Below are 22,068 nucleotides of genomic sequence, written 5' to 3' on the forward strand. Positions count from 1 at the left end.
TAGTACGCTTAAATTTTATGAAATTGAGTCACACTGTAACAGGTCCATTATAGGGGAATTTAATAGCATTAAAAATGTCTTATAACAGAAGCCCTTATGTTATCAATAATTGGATGTGTCATGGTATCATTTGGAATTATATCCACTCTTAGGAGACATAAGGTTACTGTGTTAATCCATTTAAATTATTTTTGCACTCTCTGGACGTAGAAACTCTTTACCTTTAAGCAAAGCTGTCAGGATGGCTAAATCAATGTCCTGGTGTCCTTCTGATCCCATCCGAAATACTGTAATCTGAAATTTGAGACAAGGTGACCATTAGCAATGCATTTTTTCTCTCAAGAGAAATTAAATCAATGAGACCATATTTGAACACAGACTATCTTAATATCTATAAGGTAGATTCTTAACCACAGGAAAAGCATGCATACCAAGAATTCAGTTAGAGGGGTCTGCAACTCATTAAGAGAGAATTGCCTCAGTAGCCTCCAAACGGAAACCAACTTAGATAATTCATTGATTATGGTTACAATCTCTGAAACCAGAGACCAAAGAAAATGTCCCCTTCTACCATTTCAGTTTTAGAATTAAAACTTTCCAGATTTGCAAAAATGTGTAAGCTATAATTTAAACTATGAGTTGAGAAATTAAGTGTTTAAAAATAGCTAGTTAGTATGCCCTTCAGTAAGTGGCCCCACTATGTATGCATATGTGTGTGCCCCTGTGTGTTTTTGTGTATATGCACGTGTGCAACATAGCCATCACTACACTCTCTCCTCAGCAATAGTTATTCAAGGGTTTCAATATTGTGATGCCTCTAGATCCTTCAATCCTCTCAATAACCTTAAACCTTCTTGAGAATGACTTAGTAGCCAGGTTGTAAGAATGAAAAAGCACACAATAAAATAACATTTTTTCCTCTTAATTCTGGTAAGAAAAGTATTCTCTGGGGATGAATGATGGGGAGGAAAGTACAGATGTAGCAGTGAAGGGTTAATACAAGTTGGATTAATATGAAGTCCCCACATCATGCTTAACAATAATGAAGATTTTTTTTCCAAGTCAGATGGAAGCTACTTAAGGAAGCCAAAAGGTTATTTGAATATATACATTGGTTGAATTACTACTGTGCTCAACTGCTTTAGACTTCGTTTCTTTATCTGTAAACTGGGAAAATAATAGGGCTTCCCTGTTTCTAACCACATAGGAAGTAAACTTTGTAGGATTTGCTAATGTATAATTCTAAGTTTTGCCACCATGATGAAGAGAACAGGTACCTAGAATCACGGTTAAACTGTCAGTTGCCTTAGAAATCCTCTAGTCCACTATCCAGAGACAGAGTATCAGCATCAAGTTAGAAGAACAGCTGTGACTGGAACCAAGAACAGAGATGAGAGGTAGTTCTTCTCTGTTCTGAACTCAGAAGTGCCTTATTGGGAAGAAAACTTCAGGTCCACTGGAGGAAGAACCAAGGAGCAGAAGTGGAATTTTGGCTAAATCTTCAACTCTTTAAGCCAGGGCTGGCTAGGGTTTGAAAGGTATTAACCGTGTGCTGAGCTGGTAGCAAGCTGTGGACTACCAGGATAACATCTCTCATTGTTTTAGAAGAATTCAGAAATTAGGCATCAAACGGAATTCCTTAAACATCTGACCTACTTGTTCTGCAGATGCCTAAATTTCACTGCCCAATTAGAGATCCCATTTCAGATGCAAATTCTTCCAAGGTAGCAAATAGATAAATTTACCCTGAAATATAAGAGTATCAGGTTTTCTTAGGAACAGCTTTGAGGAGGGGAAAGGAAGGTTTACAGTGTGGAGCTGCTAAAGGATTTCAGGGTGGGCGTGGTGGAGATGCAGATATGTGTGCTGTTGTTTGTCCAGGAGCCTGAAATAGCATTGTACTCTGGGGCTTCACAGATTTTCTGGAAAACTGGTGTGGAGGGGATGGCTGTCCACCTGTCTGTGGCACCCCATCCCCATGGTGTGCTTAGACTGAAGTACCTAAGGATCCTAGAAAGAGGGAGAGGAAGCACCAAAGGGAGGCTGGAGGATCCAAAGATGAAATTTATTTCATAATTTTCCCTTGAGTTGACCTGAGATATTATGTCTCCATTACTCTAAACTTTTTTTTGGCGGTACGCGGGCCTCTCACTGTTCTGGCCTCTCCCGTTGCAGAGCACAGGCTCCGGACGTGCAGGCTCAGCGGCCATGGCTCACGGGCCCAGCCACTCCGCGGCACGTGGGATCTTCCCGGATTGGGGCACGAACCCATGTCCCCTGCATCGGCAGGCGGACTCTCAACCACTGCACCACCAGGGAAGCCCTACTCTAAACTTTTTAATTTGAAATTAAAAATTTAAAAATATCAATTACTCAATTTATATGTCTTTCTCAGAAAAAAAAGAGAAGTCAAACAAGAAAACCAGAGTCGTCTTCTCCTATCACCCCTGGTGTTGGCAAAGATTCAGAAAACCAGGTGTTCTTATTCTTGGTGGGGATGTGAATCGAAATAGTAGTTTTGGAGTATGATAGATTGATATAAAATTCCTTGGTTTTTATGTATTATTCTTTAACAGCAATTAGCAAAATATTATTTGCTAATATTTTATTTAGCATCTTTTCCACTATGTAAGTGAGGTTGGTACATGTCACCATTCTTGCCTAGTTTTGGTATTAGAGTTGCACTAACTTTTCAGTATGAATTGGTAATCTTTTAAAATTTACTTATGCCCTAGAACGGTTAGCGTAACAAAGGAATTCTCCTTCCGGAAGGTTTAGTAGGATGAAGCATTTTTAAGGATAGATCACTGATCATCTTTATAAATTTTTCAACAGTTACTAATCAGTTTAGATTTTCTGCTTCTCCTGGACTCAATTTCATATATTCTCCTATGTAATCAAACATTTCATCTAGATTTTCAAATTTATTGGTATACAGTTGTACACAGAATTCTCTTATTACTTAAAAAATCTCTTTTATGTATAGCATTATATGGCAGCTTTTTTGATTCCTCTTTTTCACTTCATCAAAATCATTGTCATATCAAAGAATCAGGTTTTCATTTATCTTTTTATGATCATAACATACTTTATCTACTGTTCTTTTTTGATTTGTATTTTATTTTTTATACAGCACTTTATTAGTTATCTATTTTATACATATTAGTGTATACATGTCAATCCCAATCTCCCAGTTCATTCCCCCCCTCCCCCCTCCACTTTCCCCCCTTGGTGTCCGTACGTTTGCTCTCTACATCTGTGTCTCTATTTCTGCCTTGCAAATCGGTTCATCTGTTGCATTTTTCTAGATTCCACATATATGCGTTAATGTACAATATCTGCTTTTCTCTTTCTGACTTAACTTCACTCTGTATGACAGTCTCCAGGTCCATCCATGTTTCTACAAATGACCCAATTTCATTCCTTTTTATAGATGAGTAACATTCCATTGTATATATGTACCACAACTTGATTATTCATTCATCTGTCGAGGGGCATTTAGGTTGCTTCTATGACCTGGCTATTTTAAATAGTGCTGCAATGAACACCGGGGTGCATGTGTCTTTTTCGATTATAGTTTTCTCTGGGTATATGCCCAGTAGTGGAATTGCTGGGTCATATGGTAATTCTATTTTTAGTTTTTTTAAGGAACCTCCATACTGTTCTCCATAGTTGCTGAATCAATTTACATTCCCACCAACAGTGCAAGAGGGTTCCCTTTCCTCCACTCTCTCCAGCATCTGTTTTTTGTAGATTTTCTGATGATGCCCATTCTAACCAGTGTGAGGTGATACCTCATTGTAGTTTTGATTTGCATTTCTCTAATAATTAGTGATGTTGAGCAGCTTTTCAAGTGCCTCTTGGCCATCTGTATGTCTTCTTTGGAGAAATGTCTATTTAGGTCTTCTGCCCATTTTTTGATTGGGTTGTTTTTTTAATATTGAGCTGCATGAGCTGTTTATATATTTTGGAGATTAATTCTTTGTCCATTGCAAATATTTTCTCCCATTCTGAGGGTTGTCTTTTTGTCTTGTTTTCTTCTTCTTTCTTTAAAAATTTATTTTATTATCTTTGGCTGCCTTGGGTCTTCATTGCTTGAGCGGGCTTTCTCTAGTTGCAGCAAGGGGGAGTTCCCTGCGCTGCAGTGTGCGGGCTTCTCATTGTGGTGGCTTCTCTTGTTGCAAAGCATGGGCTCTAAGCACTTGGGCTCAGTAGTTGTGGCACACAGGCTTCAGTAGTTGTGGCTCGCAGGCTCTAGAACACAGGCTCGGTAGTTGTGGCACACGGGATTAGTTGCTCCATGGCATTTGGGATTCTCCTGGACCAGGGCTCGAACCCATGTCCCCTGCATTGGCAGGCAGATTCTTAACCACTACGCCACCAGGGAAGCCCCTCGTCTTGTTTATAGTTTCCTTTGGTGTGCAAAAGCTTTTAAGTTTCATTAAGTCCCATTTGTTTATTTTTGTTTTTATTTCCTCTACTCTAGGAGGTGGTTTTCAAAAGGGTTTTCATTTTATTGACCAATATTATTATTTAAATTTGAAGTTACTATTCCCTGCTCATTCATTTCTTCTACTTTTGCTTCCTTAACTGCTCTTTTCCTAGAAGTTGACTTCTTGGTCAATTTATTTTCATTCTTTCTTATTTCTAACAAATACATTTAAGATTATGTATCTCACATGTTTTCATATGCATTATGTAGTTTTCATTCACTTTTAAATATATGTAATTTATTTTCTCTTACTTAAAATTGTTTTTAATATTAGAGTCTATATGTACATATATATGTAACATTTTGTAAATGTATTATTTTGTTTGAATAAAGTGTTTATTCTCTATTTGTTGGGTACAGAGTTCAATATTATATATAGATTACATACTAATTTTTGATTCAAATACTCTACATATTTACTTGTTTCTTACTTCTGAGAGGCATGTTAAAATCTATTTTGATTATACATGTCACAATTATTCCTTGAAAGCAAACACTCTTTGCTTTGTATGTTTTGAAGCTTCTTATAAATGTATAAAAGGTTTGTGACAATCTGTTCTTGGTAGACTGAACTTTTAATCAGCATATAATATCTCCTCTTCCTATTTAATGCTGTTGCTTTGTATTATATTTTGTTTTATATTAATATTGTAATTGTCACACATACACTTATGGAGGATTAGGATTTGTCTGGTATATTATTCCATCTGGTTATTTGTCACTTTTCTGTGATCACTTTGTTTTAGGTGTGTATCTTATAAACAGCAAGGCTACATGTTTTTTCTAAAATTCAAATAAAATCTCTCTCTGAAAGGCAGAAAAGAGTTCAGCTACGTTTAATATGATTATTGATTTTTTTGTCTTATTTCTTCCATCTTACTTTATGTTTTCTAGATTTTCTTATCATTTCCCTTCTACCCCTTTCTTTTCCTTTAAAAATATCATATATTGGGCTTCCCTGGTGGTGCAGTTTAAGCATCCGCCTGTCAATGCAGGGGACATGGGTTCGATCTCTGGTCTGGGAAGATCCTATGTGCTGCAGAGCAACTAAGCCCGTGCGCCACAACTACTGAGCCTACATGCCACAACTACTGAAGCCCACGTGCCTAGAGCCCATGCTCCGCCAACAAGAGAAGCCACTGAAATGAGAAGCCCATGCACCACAATGAAGAGTAGCCCCTGCTGCGGCAACTAGAGAAAGCCCGTGTGCAGCTACGAACACTCAACGTAGCCAAAAATAAAAAATAAATAAATAAATTTAAAAAATCATATATCTGCATAGATAATACATACACATGGCAAAAAAAAATCCCAAGAGTAGAAAGAGATATATGGTGAAAATTAAGTATATCACTTCTGTCTTCAGTTTTCCAGTACCCCTTGACAAAGGCAACCAGTATTATTAGCTGTAGAGATGCTCTACACATATATGGACAGAAATGCATATGCCTCCCTTTCAAACAAGTGGTGGCAAGCTTTACATAGTAGTTAATACTTTGCTCTTTTACACTTGACAATCTATCCTGGAGACCATTCTATTCAACCATGAAGAGATGTGCACCCTTATCTGCTTAGTGCCTAATGTTTCACTACATACCTGTACTTCTATTAATGAACATGTGGGTTGTTTCCAATCTGCTGTCATTATTAACACCACTGCAGGGGATACCCTTGTGCACACATGGCTGAGTATACCTGTAGGATAAAGTTTGTAGATATAGAATTTCTTGGCCCACTTAATCTGAGAGAAGCTCTTTAATTCATTACCCTGATTCTGCTCCCAGGCCTCTCCTGTTTTCTACCTTTATTTTGATCCTGTATGGTAACTGAAATAACTTTTAACTTCAAAGTATATATTTTTCCTATAATTGGAAACTCTAGTTTCTATACCACCTTCTTTTATTTTTAGTTAGACTATAGAGTTTATTTGGATTTCACCAGGTTTTTTTTAAACAAATTTATTGCAGTATAATTGCTTTAAAATGGTGTGTTAGTTTCTGCTTTATAAAAAACTGAATCAGCTATACATATACATATACCCCATATCTCCTCCCTCTTGCGTCTCCCTCCCACCCTCCCTATCCCAACACTCTAAGTGGTCACAAAGCACTGAGCTGATCTCCCTGTGCTATGCGGCTGCTTCCCACTAGCTATCTGTTTTACATTTGGTAGTATAAGTCCCTGCCACTCTCTCACTTCATCCCAGCTTAGCCTTTCCCCTCCCCTTGTCCTCAGGTCCATTCTCTACATCTGCGTCTTTATTCCTGCCCTGCCCCTAGGTTCTTCGTAACCGTTTTTTTTTTTTTTTTTTACATTCCATATATATGTGTTAGCATATGGTATTTGTTTTTCCCTTTCTGACTTACTTCACTCTGTATGACACACTCTAGGTCCATCCACCTCACTACAAATAACTTAATTTCGTTTCTTTTTATGGCTGAGTAATATTCCATTGTATATATGTGCCACATCTTCTTTATCCATTCATCTGTTCATGGACACTTAGGTTGCTTCCATGTCCTGCCTATTGTAAATAAAGCTGCAATGAACATTGTGGTACATGACTCTTTTTGAATTATGGTTTACTCAGGGTATATGCCCAGGAGTGGGACTGCTGGGTTATATGGTAGTTCTATTTTAAGTTTTTCAAGGAACCTTCATACTGTTCTCCATAGTGGCTGTATCAATTTACATTCCCACCAACAGTGCAAGAGTGTTCCCTTTTCTCCACACCCTCTCCAGCATTTATTGTTTGTAGATTTTTTGATGATGGCCATTCTGACTGGTGTGAGGTGATACCTCATTGTAGTTTTGATTTGCATTTCTCTAATAATAAGTGATGTTGAGCAGCTTTTCATGTGTTTGTTAGCAATCTGTATATCTTCTATGGAGAAATCACTATTTAGGTGTTCTGACCATTTTTGGACTGGGTTGTTTGTTTTACTGATATTGAGCTGCATGAGCTGCTTGTAAATTTTGGAGATTAATACTTTGTCAGTTGCTTAATTTGCAAATATTTTCTCCCATTCTGAGGGTTCTCTTTTCGTCTTGTTTACAGTTTCCTCTGCTGTGCAAAAGGTTTTCACTTTCATTAGGTCGCAATTGTTTATTTTTATTTCCATTTCTCTAGGAGGTGGGTCAAAAAGGATCTTTCTGTGATGTATGTCATAGAGTGTTCTGCCTATGTTTTCCTCTAAGAGTTTGATAGTGTCTGGGCTTACATTTAGGTCTTTTATCCATTTTGAGTTTATTTTTGTGTATGGTGTAAGCAAGTTAGGGAGTTCATTCTTTTACATGTAGCTCTGCGGTTTTCCCAGCACCACTTATTGAAGAGGCTGTATATTCTTCTCTCCTTTATCAAAAGTAAGGTGACCATATGTGTGTGGGTTTATCTGTGGGCTTTCTATACTGTTCCATTGTTCTGTATTTCTGTTTTGTGCCAGTACCATACTGTCTTGATTACTGTAGCTTTGTAGTATAGTCTGAAGTCAGGGAGCCTGATACATCCAGCTCCGTTTTTCTTTCTCAAGATTGCTTTGGCTATTCAGGGTCTTTTGTGTTTCATTACAAATTGTTAAATTTTTTGTTCTAGCTCTGTGAAAAATGCCATTGGTAGTTTCATAGGGATTGCACTGAATCTGTAGATTGCTTTGGGTAGTACAGTCATTTTCACAATGTTGATTCTTCCAATCCAAGAACACGGTATATCTCTCCATCTGATTGTATCATCTTTAATTTCTTTCATCAGTGTCTTATCGTTTTCTGCATACAGGTCTTTTTATGTCTTTAGGTAGGTTTATTCCTAGGTATTTTTTTCTTTTTGTTGCAGTGGTAAATGGGAGTGTTTTCTTGATTTCACTTTCAGATTTTTCATCATTAGTGTATAGGAATGCCAGAGATTTCTGTGCATTAATTTTGTACCCTGCTGCTTTACCAAATTCATTGATTAGCTCTAGTAGTTTTCTGGTAGCATCTTTAGGATTCTCTATGTATAGTATCATGTCATCTGCAAACAGTGACAGTTTTACTTCTTCTTTTCCGATTTGGATCCCTTTTATTTCTTTTTCTTCTCTGATTGCTCTGGCTAAAACTTCCAAAACTATGTTGAATAAGAGTGGTGAGAGTGGGCAACCTAGTCTTGTTTCTGATACTAGAGGAAATGGTTTCAGTTTTTCACCACTGAGAACAATGTTGGCTGTGGGTTTGTCATATATGGCCTTTATTATGTTGCGGTAAGTTCCTCTATGCCTGCTTTCTGGAGGGTTTTTGTCATAAACTGGTGTTGAATTTTGTTGAAAGCTTTTTCTGCATCTATTGAGATGATAATATGGTTTTTCTCCTTCAAATTGTTAATATGGTGTATCACATTCCTTGCACTCCTGGGATAAACCCCACTTGATCATGGTGTATGGCCCTTTTAATGCACTCTCGGATTCTGTTTGCTAGTAATTTGTTGAGGATTTTTGCATCTATGTTCATCAGTGATATCAGCCTGTAGTTCTCCTTCTCTGTAACATCTTTGGTTTCGATATCAGGGTGATGGTGGCCTCATAGAATGAGTTTGGGAGTGTTCTTCCCTGTGCTATATTTTGGAAGAGTTAGAGAAGGACAGGTGTTAGCTCTTCCCGAAATGTTTGATAGAATTTGCCTGTGAAGCAATCTGGTCCTGGACTTTTGTTTGCTGGAAGATTTTTAACCACAGTCTTAATTTCAGTGCTTGTGACTGGTCTCTTTATATTTTCTATTTCTTTCTGGCTCAGTCTCGGAAGGTCGTGCTTTTCTAAGAATGTGTCCATTTCTTCCATTTTATAGGCATATAGCTGTTTGTAGTAATCTCTCATGATCCTTTGTACTACTGCAGTGTCAGTTGTTACTCCTCCTTTTTCATTTCTAATTCTATTGATTTCAGTCTTCTCCCTTTTTTTCTTGATGAGTCTGGCTAATGGTTTATCAATTTTGTTTATCTTTTCAAAGAACCAGCTTATAGTTTTATTGATCTTTGTGACTGTTTCCACTGGTGAAAGTGGGGTGTGAAAGTCCCCTACTATGATTGTGTTGCTGCCGATTTCCCCTTTTATGGCTGTTAGCATCTGCCTTATGTATTGAGGTGCTCCTGTGTTGGGTGCATATATATTTACAATTTTATATATTCTTCTTGGATTGATCCCTTGATCATTATGTAGTGTCCTTCTTTGTCTCTTGTAATAGTCTATATTCTAAAGTCTCTTTTGTCTGATATAAGAATTGCTACTCCAGCTTTCATCTGATTTCCATTTGCATGGAATATCTTTCTCCATCCCCTCACTTTCAGTCTGTATGTGTCCCTAGGTCTGAAGTGGGTCTCTTGTAGACAGCATTTATATGGGTCTTGTTTTTGTATCCACTCAGCCAGTCTATGTCTTTTGTTGGAGCATTTAATCCATTTACATTTAACGTAATTATTGATATGTATGTTCCTATTACAATTTTCTTAATTGTTTCGGGTTTGTTATTGTAAGTCTTTTCCTTCTCTTGTGTTTCCTGCCCAGAGAAGTTCCTTTAGCATTTGCTGTAAAGTTGGTTTGGTGGTGCTGAACTCGCTCAGCTTTTGCTTGTCTGTTAAGGTTTTAATTTCTCTGTCAAATCTGAATGACATCCTTGCTGGGTAGACTAAACTTGGTTGTCAGTTTTTCCCTTTCATCAGTTTAAATATGTCCTGAGTTTCTGCTGAAAGATCAGCTGTTAACCTTATGGGGATTCCCTTGTGTGTTATTTGTTGTTCTTCACTTGCTGCTTTTAATATTTTTTCTTTGTATTTAATTTTTTTAAATTAATTAATTATTTATTTTTGGCTGTGTTGGGTCTTCGTTTCTGTGCGAGGGCTTTCTCTAGTTGTGGAAAGCAGGGGCCACTCTTCATCGTGGTGCGTGGGCCTCTCACTATCGCAGCCTCACTTGTTGCAGAGCACAGGCTCCAGACGCGCAGGCTCAGTACTTGTGGCTCACGGGCCTAGTTGCTCCGCGGCATGTGTGATCTTCCCAGACCAGGGCTCGAACCTGTGTCCCCTGCATTAGCAGGCAGATTCTCAACCACTGCGCCACCAGGGATGCCCTGTATTTAATTTTTGATAGTTTGATTATTGTGTGTTGGTGTGTTTCTCCTTGGATTTATCCTGCATGGGACTCCCTGTGCTTCCTGTACTTGATTAACTATTTCCTTTCCCATATTAGGGAAGTTTTTAACTATAATTTCTTCAAATATTTTCTCAGTCCCTTTCTTTTTCTCTTCTTCTTCTGGGACCCCTATACTTTGACTGTTGGTGTGTTTAATGTTGTCCCTGAGGTCTCTGAGACTGTCCTCAATTCATTTCATTCTTTTTTCTTTATTCTGCTCTGCAGTAGTTATTTCCACTATTTTATCTTCCAGCTCACTTATCTGTTCTTCTGCCTCAGTTATTCTGCTATTGATTCCTTCTAGAGAACTTTTAATTTCATTTATTGTGTTGTTCATTATTGTTTGTTTGCTCTTTAGTTCTTCTAGGTCCTAGCGAAAGCTCTCCCAGAGAACTCCATTTCAATGCTAAGACCTAGCTCCGCTCAGTGCCCAGCAAGCTACAGTGCTGGACACCCTATGCCAAACAACTAGCAAGACAGGAACACAAACCCACCCATTAGCAGAGAGGCTGCCTAAAATCATAATAAGGCCACAGACACCCCAAAACACAACACCAGACGTGGATCTGCCCACCAGAAAGACAAGATCCAGCCTCATCCACCAGAACACAGGCACTAGTCTCCTCCACCAGGAAACCTACACGACCCAGTGAACCAATGTTAGCCACTGGGGAGAGACACCAAAACAGGGGAACTACAAACCTGCAGCCTGCAAAAAGGAGACCCCGAACACAGTAAGATAAGTAAAATGAGAAGACAGAAAAACACACAGCAGATGAAGGAGCAAGATAAAAACCCACCAGACCTAACAAATAAAGAGGAAACAGGCAGTCTACCTGAAAAAGAATTCAGAATAATGATAGTAAAGATGATCCAAAATCTTGGAAATACAATAGAGAAAATGCAAGAAACATTTAACAAGGACCTAGAAGAACTAAAGATGAAACAAGCAACGATGAAAAACACAATAAATGAGATTAAAAATACTCTAGAAGGGATCAATAGCAGAATAACTGAGGCAGAAGAACGGATAAGTGACCTGGAAGATAAAATAGTGGAAATAACTACTGCAGAGCAGAATAAAGAAAAAAGAATGAAAAGAACTGAGGACAGTCACAGACCTCTGGGACAACATTAAACGCACCAACATTCGAATTATAGGGGTTCCAGAAGAAGAAGAGAAAAAGAAAGGGACTGAGAAAATATTTGAAGAAATTATATTTGAAAACTTCCCTAATATGGGAAAGGAAATAGTTAAGTCCAGGAAGCACAGAGAGTCCCATACAGGATAAATACAAGGAGAAACACGCCAAGACACGTATTAATCTAACTGTCAAAAATTAAATACAAAGAAAACATATTAAAAGCAGCAAGGGAAAAACAACAAATAACACACAAGGGAATCCCCATAACGTTAATAGCTGACCTTTCAGCAGAAACTCTGCAAGCCAGAAGGGACAGGCAGGACATATTCAAAGTGATGAAGGAGAAAAACCTACAACCAAGATTACTCTACCCAGCAAGGATCTCATTCAGATTTGATGGAGAAATTAAAAACTTTACAGACAAGCAAAAGCTGAGAGAGTTCAGCACCACCAAACCAGCTCTACAAAACATGCTAAAGGATCTTCTCTAGGCAAGAAACACATGAGAAGGAAAAGACCTACAACAACAAACCCAAAACAATTAAGAAAACGGGAATAGGGACATACATATCAATAATTGCCTTAAATGTAAATGGATTAAATGCTCCCACCAAAACACACAGATTGGCTGAATGGATACAAAAACAAGACCCATATATATGCTGTCTACAAGACACCCACTTCAGACCTAGAGACACATACAGACTGAAAGTGAGGGGATGGAAAAAAATATTCCATGTAAATGGAAACGAAAAGAAAGTGGAGTAGCAATTCTCATATCAGACAAAATAGACTTTAAAATAAAGACTATTAGAAGAGACAAAGAAGGCCACTACATAATGATCAAGGGATCGATCCAAGAAGAAGATATAACAATTGTAAATATTTATGCACCCAACACAGGAGCACCTCAATACATAAGGCAAATACTAACAGCCATAAAAGGGGAAATCGACAGTAACACATTCATAGTAGGGGACTTTAACACCCCACTTTCACCAATGGACAGATCATCCAAAATGAAAATAAATAAGGAAACACAAGCTTTAAATGATACATTAAACAAGATGGACTTAATTGACATTTATAGGACATTCCATCCAAAAACAAAAGCATACACATTTTTTTCAAGTGCTCATGGAACTTTCTCCAGGATAGATCATATCTTGGGTCACAAATCAAGCTTTGGTAAATTTAAGAAAATTGAAATTGTATCAAGTATCTTTTCCAACCACAACGCTATGAGACTAGGTATCAATTACAGGAAAAGACCTGTAAAAAATACAAACACATGGAGGCTAAACAATACACTACTTAATAACGAAGTGATCACTGAAGAAATCAAAGAGGAAATCAAAAACTACCTAGAAACAAATGACAATGGAGACACGACCACCCCCAACCTATGGGATGCAGCAAAAGCAGTTCTAAGAGGGAAGTTTATAGCAATACAACCCTACCTTAAGAAACAGGAAACATCTCAAATAAACAACCTAACCTTGCACCTAAAGCAATTACAGAAAGAAGAACAAAAAACCCCCAAAGTTAGCAGAAGGAAAGAAATCATAAAGATCAGATCAGAAATAAATGAAAAAGAAATGAAGGAAATGATAGCAAAGATCAATAAAACTAAAAGCTGTTTCTTTGAGAAGATAAACAAAATTGATAAACCATTAGCCAGACTCATCAAGAAAAAAAGGGAGAAGACTCAAATCAATAGAATTAGAAATGAAAAAGGAGAAGTAACAACTGACACTGCAGAAATACAAAAGATCATGAGAGATTACTACAAGCAACTCTATGCCAATAAAATGGACAACCTGGAAGAAATGGACAAATTCTTAGAAATGCACAACCTGCCAAGACTGAATCAGGAAGAAACAGAAAATATGAACAGACCAATCACAAGCACTGAAATTAAACCTGTGATTAAAAATCTTCCAACAAACAAAAGCTCAGGACCAGATGGCTTCATAGGCTAATTCTATCAAACATTTAGAGAAGAGCTAACACGTATCCTTCTCAAACTCTTCCAAAATATAGCAGAGGGAGGAACACTCCCAAACTCATTCTACGAGGCCACCATCACCCTGATACCAAAAGCAGAAAAGGATGCCACAAAGAAAGAAAACTACAGGCCAATATCACTGATGAACATAGATGCAAAAATCCTCAACAAAATACTAGCAAACACAATCCAACAGCACATTAAGAGGATCATACACCATGATCAAGTGGGGTTTATTCCAGGAATGCAAGAATTCTTCAATATATGCAAATCAATCAATGTGATACACCATATTAACAAATTGAAGGAGAAAAACCATATGGTCATTTCAATAGATGCAGAGAAAGCTTTCGACAAAATTCAACACCAGTTTATGATAAAAACCCTCCAGAAAGCAGGCATAGAGGGAACTCTCCTTAACATAATAAAGGCCATATATGACAAACCCACAGCCAACATCATTCTCAACGGTGAAAAACTGAAAGCATTTCCACTAAGATCAGGAATAAGACAAGGTTGCCCACTCTCACCACTCTTATTCAACATAGTTTTGGAAGTTTTAGCCAGAGCAATCAGAGAAGAAAAAGAAATAAAAGGAATCCAAATCGGAAAAGAAGAAGTAAAGCTGTCACTGTTTGCAGATGACATGATACTATACATAGAGAATCCTAAAGATGCTACCAGAAAACTACTAGAGCTAATCAATGAATTTGGTAAAGCAGCAGGGTACAAAATTAATGCACAGAAATCTCTGGCATTCCTATACACTAATGATGAAAAATCTGAAAGTGAAATCAAGAAAACACTCCCATTTACCACTGCCACAAAAGGAATAAAATATCTAGGAATAAACCTACCTAAGGAGACAAAAGACATGTATGCAGAAAATTATAAGACACTGATGAAAAGAAATTAAAGATGATACAAATAGATGGAGAGATATACCATGTTCTTGGATTGGAAGAATCAACATTGTGAAAATGACTGTACTACCCAAAGCAATCTACAGATTCAATGCAATCCCTATGAAACTACCAATGGCATTTTTCACAGAGCTAGAACAAAAAATTTCACAATTTGTATGGAAACACAAAAGACCCCGAATAGCCAAAGCAATCTGGAGAACGAAAAACGGAGCTGGATGTATCAGGCTCCCTGACTTCAGACTATACTACAAAGCTACAGTAATCAAGACAGTATGGTACTGGCACAGAAACAGAAATATAGATCAATGGAACAGGATAGAAAGCCCAGAGATAAACCCACGCACATATGGTCACCTTATCTTCGTTAAAGGAAGGAGGAATGTACAGTGGAGAAAGGACAGCCTCTTCAATAAGTGGTGCTGGGAAAACTGGACAGGTACATGTAAAAGTATGAGATTAGAACACACCCTAACACCATACACAAAAAATAAGCTCAAAATGGATTAAAGACCTAAATGTAAGGCCAGAAACTATCAAACTCTTAGAGGAAAATATAGGCAGAACACTCTACGACATAAATCACAGCAAGATCCTTTTTGACCCACCTCCTAGAGAAATGGAAATAAAAACAAAAATAATCAAATGAGACCTAATGAAACTTCAAAGGTTTTGCACAGCAAAGGAAACCATAAACAAGACCAAAAGACAACCCTCAGAATGGGAAAAAATATTTTCAAATGAAGCAACTGACAAAGGATTAATCTCCAAATTTACAAGCAACTCATGCAGCTCAATAACAAAAAAACAAATAACCAAATTCAAAAATGGGCAGAAGACCTAAATAGACATTTTTCCAAAGAAGATATACAGAGTGCCGACAAACACAAGAAAGAATGCTCAACATCATTAATCATTAGAGAAATGCAAATCAAAACTACAATGAGATATCATCTCACACTGGTCAGAATGGCCATCATCAAAAATCTAGAAACAATAAATGCTGGAGAGGGTGTGGAGAAAAGAGAACACTCTTGCACTGCTGGTGGGAATGTGAATTGGTACAGCCACTATGGAGAACAATATGGAGGTTCTTTAAAAAACTACAAATAGAACTACCATATGACCCAGCAATGCCACTATTGGGCATATACCCTGAGAAAACCATAACTCAAAAAGAGTCATGTACCAAAATGTTCATTGCATCCCTATTTACAATAGCCAGGAGATGGAAACAACGTAAGTGTCCATCATCGGATGAATGGATAAAGAAGATGTGGCACATATATACAATGGAATATTACTCAGCCATAAAAGGAAACGAAATTGAGTTATTTGTAGTGGCATGGATGGACCTAGAGTCTGTCATACAGAGTGAAGTAAGTCAGAAAGAGAAAGACAAATACCGTATGCTAACACATATATATGGAATCTAAGAAAAAAAAATGTCATGAAGAACCTAGGGGTAAGAAAGGAATAAAGACACAGACCTACTAGAGAATGGACTTGAGGATATGGGGAGGGGGAAGGGTACGCTGTGACAAAGTGAGAGAGTCGCATGGACATATATACACTACCAAATGTAAAACAGATAGCTAGTAGGAAGCAGCTGCATAGCACAGGGAGATCAGCTTGGTGCTTTGTGACCACCTAGAGGGGTGGGATATGGACGGTGGGAGGGAGGGAGATGCAAGAGGGAAGAGATATGGGAACATATGTATATGTATAACTGATTCACTTTGTTATAAAGCAAAAACTAACACACCATTGTAAAGCAATCATACTCCAATAAAGATGTAAAAAAAATAAAAAATAAAAAAAGAAAGAAAGAAAGAAAGGAAGGAAGGAAGAAAGAAAGAAAGAAAGAGACGGGGGAGGAAGCGAGGGAGGAAGGAAGAAATAAAATAAAATAAAATGAAATTATTAGAAGAAAAAAGAAAAAAAAAGAAAGAACAACCAAACCAAAAAACAAATGCACCAGTGATAAAAAGCGCTCAAAACTATACTTAAAAAAAAAAAAAAATACGGACACACAGAACCCTAGGACTAATGGTGAAAGCAAAGCTATACAAACAAAATCACACAAAGAAGCATATACATACACACTCATAAAAAGAGAAAAAGGAAAAAAATATATATATCGTTGCTTCCAAAGTCCACCGCCTCAATTTTGGGATGATTTGTTGTCTACTCAGGTATTCCACAAATGCAGGGTACATCAAGTTGATTACGGAGATTTAATCTACTGCTCCTGAGGCTGTTGGGAGAAATATCGCTTTCTGTTCTTTGTTCACACAGCTCCTGGGGTTCACCTTTGCATTTGGCCCTGCCTCTGCATGTAGGTTGCCTGAGGGTGTCTGTACCCTGCCCAGACAGGATGTAGTTAAAGTAGCAGCTGATTAGGGGGCTCTGGCTCACTCAGACTTGGGGGAGGGAATGGTACAGACTGCTGGAGAGCCTGCGGCGGCAGAGGCTGGCATGACGTTGCAACAGCCTGAGGCGTACCGTGTGCTCTCCTGGGGAAGTTGTCCCTGGATCATGGGACCCTGTCAGTGGCAGGCAGCACAGGGTCCCAGGAGGGGAAGTGTGGATAGTGACCTGTGCTTGCACACAGGCTTCTTGGTGGCTGCAGCAGCAGCCTTAGCGTCTTATGCCCGCCTCTGGTATCCATGCTGACAGCTGCGGCTTGCAGCCGTCTCTGGAGCTCGTTTACGTGGTGCTCTGAAACCCCTCTCCTCACGCACCCCAAAACAAAACAGAAATAGAAAATATAAACAGACCAATCACAAAGCAGTGAAATTGAAACTGTGACTAAAAATCTTCCAACAAACAAAAGCCCAGGACCAGATGGCTTCACAGGTGAATTCCATCAAACATTTAGAGAAGAGCTAATACCTATTCTTCTCAAAGTCTTCCAAAATATAGCAGAGGGAGGAACACTCCCAAACTCATTCTACGAGGCCACCATCACCCTGATACCAAAACAAGACAAAGATGTCACAAAAAAAGAAAACTATAGGCCAATATCACTGATGAACATAGATACAAAAATTCTCAATGAAATACTAGCAAACAGAATCCAACAGCACATTAAAAGGACCATACACCATGATCAAGTGGGGTTTATTCCAGGAATGCAAGGATTCTTCCATATATGCAAATCAATCAATGTGATACACCATATTAACAAAATGAAGGATAAAAACCATATGATCACCTCAATAGATGCAGAAAAAGCTTTCAACAAAATTCAACACCAGTTTATGATAAAAACTCTCCAGAAAGTAGGCATAGAGGGAACTTACCGCAACGTAATAAAGGCCATATATGACAAACCCACAGCCAACATTGTTCTCAATGGTGAAAAACTGAAACTATTTCCTCTAGTATCAGAAACAAGACTAGGCTGCCCACTCTCACCACTCTTATTCAACATAGTTTTGGAAGTTTTAGCCAGAGCAATCAGAGAAGAAAAAGAAATAAAAGGAATCCAAATCAGAAAAGAAGTAGTAAAACTGTCACTGTTTGCAGATGACATGATACTATACATAGAGAATCCTAAAGATGCTACCAGAAAACTACTAGAGCTAATCAATGAATTTGGTAAAGCAGCAGGGTACAAAATTAATGCACAGAAATCTCTGGCATTCCTATACACTAATGATGAAAAATCTGAAAGTGAAATCAAGAAAACACTCCCATTTACCACTGCAACAAAAAGAAAAAAATACCTAGGAATAAACCTACCTAAAGACATAAAAAGACCTGTATGCAGAAAACGATAAGACACTGATGAAAGAAATTAAAGATGATACAATCAGATGGAGAGATATACCGTGTTCTTGGATTGGAAGAATCAACATTGTGAAAATGACTGTACTACCCAAAGCAATCTACAGATTCAGTGCAATCCCTATGAAACTACCAATGGCATTTTTCACAGAACTAGAACAAAAAGTTTCACAATTTGTATGGAAACACAAAAGACCCTGAATCGCCAATGTATTCTTGAGAAAGAAAAATGGAGCTGGAAGAATCAGGCTCCCTGACTTCAGACTATACTACAAAGCTACAGTAATCAAGACAGTATGGTACTGGCACAAAAACAGAAATACAGATCAGTGGAACAGGAGAGAAAGCCCAGAGAGAAACTCATGCACATATGGCCACTTTATCTTTGATAAAGGAGGCAAGAATATACAATGGAGAGAAAACAGCCTCTTCAATAAGTGGTGCTGGGAAAAATGGACAGCTACATGTAAAGGAATGAACTCCCTAACTCCCTAACACCATACACAAAAATAAACTCAAAATGGATTAAAGAGTTAAATGTAAGGCCAGACACTATCAAACTCTTAGAGGAAAACAGGCAGAACACTCTGACATAAATCACAGCACGTTCCTTTGGACCCACCTCCTAGAGAAACTGAAATAAAAACAAAAATAAACAATTGCGACCTAATGAAACCTAAAAGCTTTTGCACAACAAAGGAAACCATAAACAAGATGAAAAGACAACCCTCAGAATGGGAGAAAATATTTGCAAATTAAGCAACTGACAAAGGATTAATCTCCAAAATATAGAAGCAGCTCATGCAGCTCAATATCAAAAAAAGGAACAACCCAATCTAAAAATGGGCAGAACACCTAAACAGACGTATTTCCAAAGAAGATATACAGATTGCAAACAAACACATGAAAGGATGCTCAACGTCACTAATCATTAGAGAAATGCAAATCAAAACTAATGAGGTATCACCTCACACCAGTCAGAATGGCCATCATCAAAAAATCTACAAACAATAAATGCTGGAGAGGGTGTGGAGAAAAGGGAACCCTCTTGCACTGTTGGTGGGAATGTAAATTGATACAGCCACTATGGAGAACAGTATGGAGGTTCCTTAAAAAATTAAAAATAGAACTACCTAATGACCCAGTAATCCCACTCCTGGGCATATACCCTGAGAAAACCATAATTCACAAAGAGTCATGTACCACAATGTTCACTGCAGCACTATTTACAATAGCCAGGACATGGAAGCAACCTAAGTGTCCATGAACAGATGAATGGATAAAGAAGATGTGGCACATATATACTATGGAATATTACTCAGCTATGAAAATAAACGAAATTGAGTTATTTGTAGTGAGGTAGATGGACCTAGAGTCTGTCATACAGAGTGAAGTAAGTCATAAAGAGAAAAACAAATACCGTTTGCTAACACATATATATGGAATCAAAAAAAGAAAAACAGTTCTGATGAACCTAGGGGCAGGACAAGGATAACGACACAGACCTAGAAAATGGACTTGAGGATACGCGGAGGGGAGAGGGTAAGCTGGGACGAAGTGAGAGAGTAGCACTGACATAGCTAGTGGGAAGCAGCTGCATAATAGAGGGAGATCAGCTCAGTGCTGTGTGACCACCCAGAGGGGTAGGATAGGGATGGTGGGAGGGAGACGCAAGAAGGAGGGGATATGGGGATATATGTATATGTACAGTTGATTCACTTTGTTATACAACAGAAACTAGCACAACACTGTAAAGCAATTATACTCCAAAAAAGATATTAACTTTAAAAAAAAGAATCAAATGATATAAAATATGTATAAGCACTGTATAAATGTAGGTTATTGTTTTTCTTGCTACTCCTTTCTTTGAGGATAAATATTACATCCATCACCTGTTCTGAGCAAATTGACAAAGACAGTTTTCTTGCCAAGACTAAAAATAAGACACAAGAGAGACTTGGTGTTGCCCAGGAGAACACATATGGCTATTTAAGTTTGCACTTTCCAAGAAAGCTAATAAAATGAAATACTTAAAAAAAAATAAAAGCATTACATATTCATTTGGCTGGAGCACTGTAAAGGGAAGGTAACTAGTGAAGGAAGTTTGGGGCCGAGTTGTGAACCATCCTCAGTGTTAAGGAATTTGGACATATTTCACTATGTACTAGGCCTTGTGCCAAGCACTTTATATATATTACCTTGTGAATCTTCACATCAACGCTGTGAGGCTCTGTGAGATTAGATTAGTACCCAACAGCGCTTAGCTGGTAAATGGCAGAGTCAAGATTAGATCTCAGATCTGCTCAGCTCTAAAGGCTATGCTCTTAGCCTGCTAGGCTATCTTGCTGAAGTCAAATACTGCTGGATGCAAATTAATCTCAGGGTACAAACTGGAGGTGAGGCCCAGCTTCAGGGCTGTTGCAGCAGGTTTAAGGTGAAGTAACAAGGGCGTGGATTAGGATATGGCTGTGTGATGGAGAAGAGGCTCTGTGCGAGGAACATCAAGAAGGATCACAAGGTGGGTTGATTTTCAGGGGTCAAGAGACAGGAAGGAATCAAAGATGACTCTTAATTTTTCAGCCTTGGTGCTGAGAGCATGGGGCTGCTCTTAAGAGAAACAGAAAAGCCAGGAAAAGTGAAGAGTTTTCCATAACTTCTATTCTTTTTGATTCAGAAGTTGAGTATTGGCCAGGGCAGCACACTACAAGGTAGGGGGTGATTTTCGACAGCGCTCTGCCGGGCAGTGAAACCAAAATGAGTAGAATCCCTGCTGCCCACACGCCCTCGAAATCTTCCCACTGTAAGCAAAAGATGAGCTCTTTGTTAAAATGCCTTTGACTAGAGCTACACCAAAGCCCTGGGGAGATTCTGAAGAGTAGGAAAAGGGAAGGATTTGGCAAAACTTGAAGCTGTCAACAGCTTTTCAGGTTATAACTGCCACAGAGCAATGTGTATGTATGTGGAGATACCCAGGACTGAGAAAACAGAAGCTCTCATCAAGTTGCTCTCTTTAGAGAGCAAAATTAGAGGCATGTTTTACTTACATCCTATCACGACAATAAGGAGATATGTGCACGTGCACACACATACACACACACACAGTGGTTTTGTGAGTCACATGACTTGGCAATATTAAATATGCTAACTGCCGCCCCAGAAAACAACTCTGTACGATTTGAGTGTGGTTCTCTTGGATGGAAGAATGTACCTTTCAAGCAGCATCGCCTTTCCCACAAAGAACCCTCAGAAAAATGTTCAGCTTTACATTTACCACTTTCATCAAATGCTTGCAGTATTTACATATTCCTGTTACACTGATTGTACAGTTATATGATGATGTCTACCTTATTTGGAGATATTAAAGAATGATGAATTGTTCTATAGAGGTGAATTTTCTAGTTAAGTATGGGTGATTGCTTGACACCAAATGAAAACAAGTTAGTTCTCTTGGATGGAAACGTTTCTAAAATGGAACAGACACATTTGTCTTCTTAGACAACATTAAATAAAATGAAAATCCATTTATTTTTGGTGTGACTTTGTGATGTTCTCATTG

General features: G+C 38.1%; 1 protein-coding gene across 12 annotated transcripts in view; it reads right to left on the reverse strand.

The window, feature by feature from the left end:
- TRPM3 (transient receptor potential cation channel subfamily M member 3) overlaps nucleotides 1-22,068 on the reverse strand; it is a 1,004,761-nt gene that overhangs the window by 128,159 nt on the left and 854,534 nt on the right. For all 12 annotated transcript variants that reach the window (XR_013829197.1, XM_079927590.1, XM_079927589.1 and 9 more), the window contains one exon: nucleotides 222-294. Coding sequence is in view for 11 of the 12 variants with exons in the window: in XM_079927590.1 (XP_079783716.1) it covers nucleotides 222-294 (73 nt within the window). In the remaining variant the exon portion in view is untranslated. The remainder of the gene's footprint in view (nucleotides 1-221; nucleotides 295-22,068) is intronic.

The sequence above is a fragment of the Stenella coeruleoalba genome, assembly GCF_951394435.1.
Source record: "Stenella coeruleoalba genome assembly, chromosome: 7".
NCBI lineage: Eukaryota > Metazoa > Chordata > Mammalia > Artiodactyla > Delphinidae > Stenella > Stenella coeruleoalba.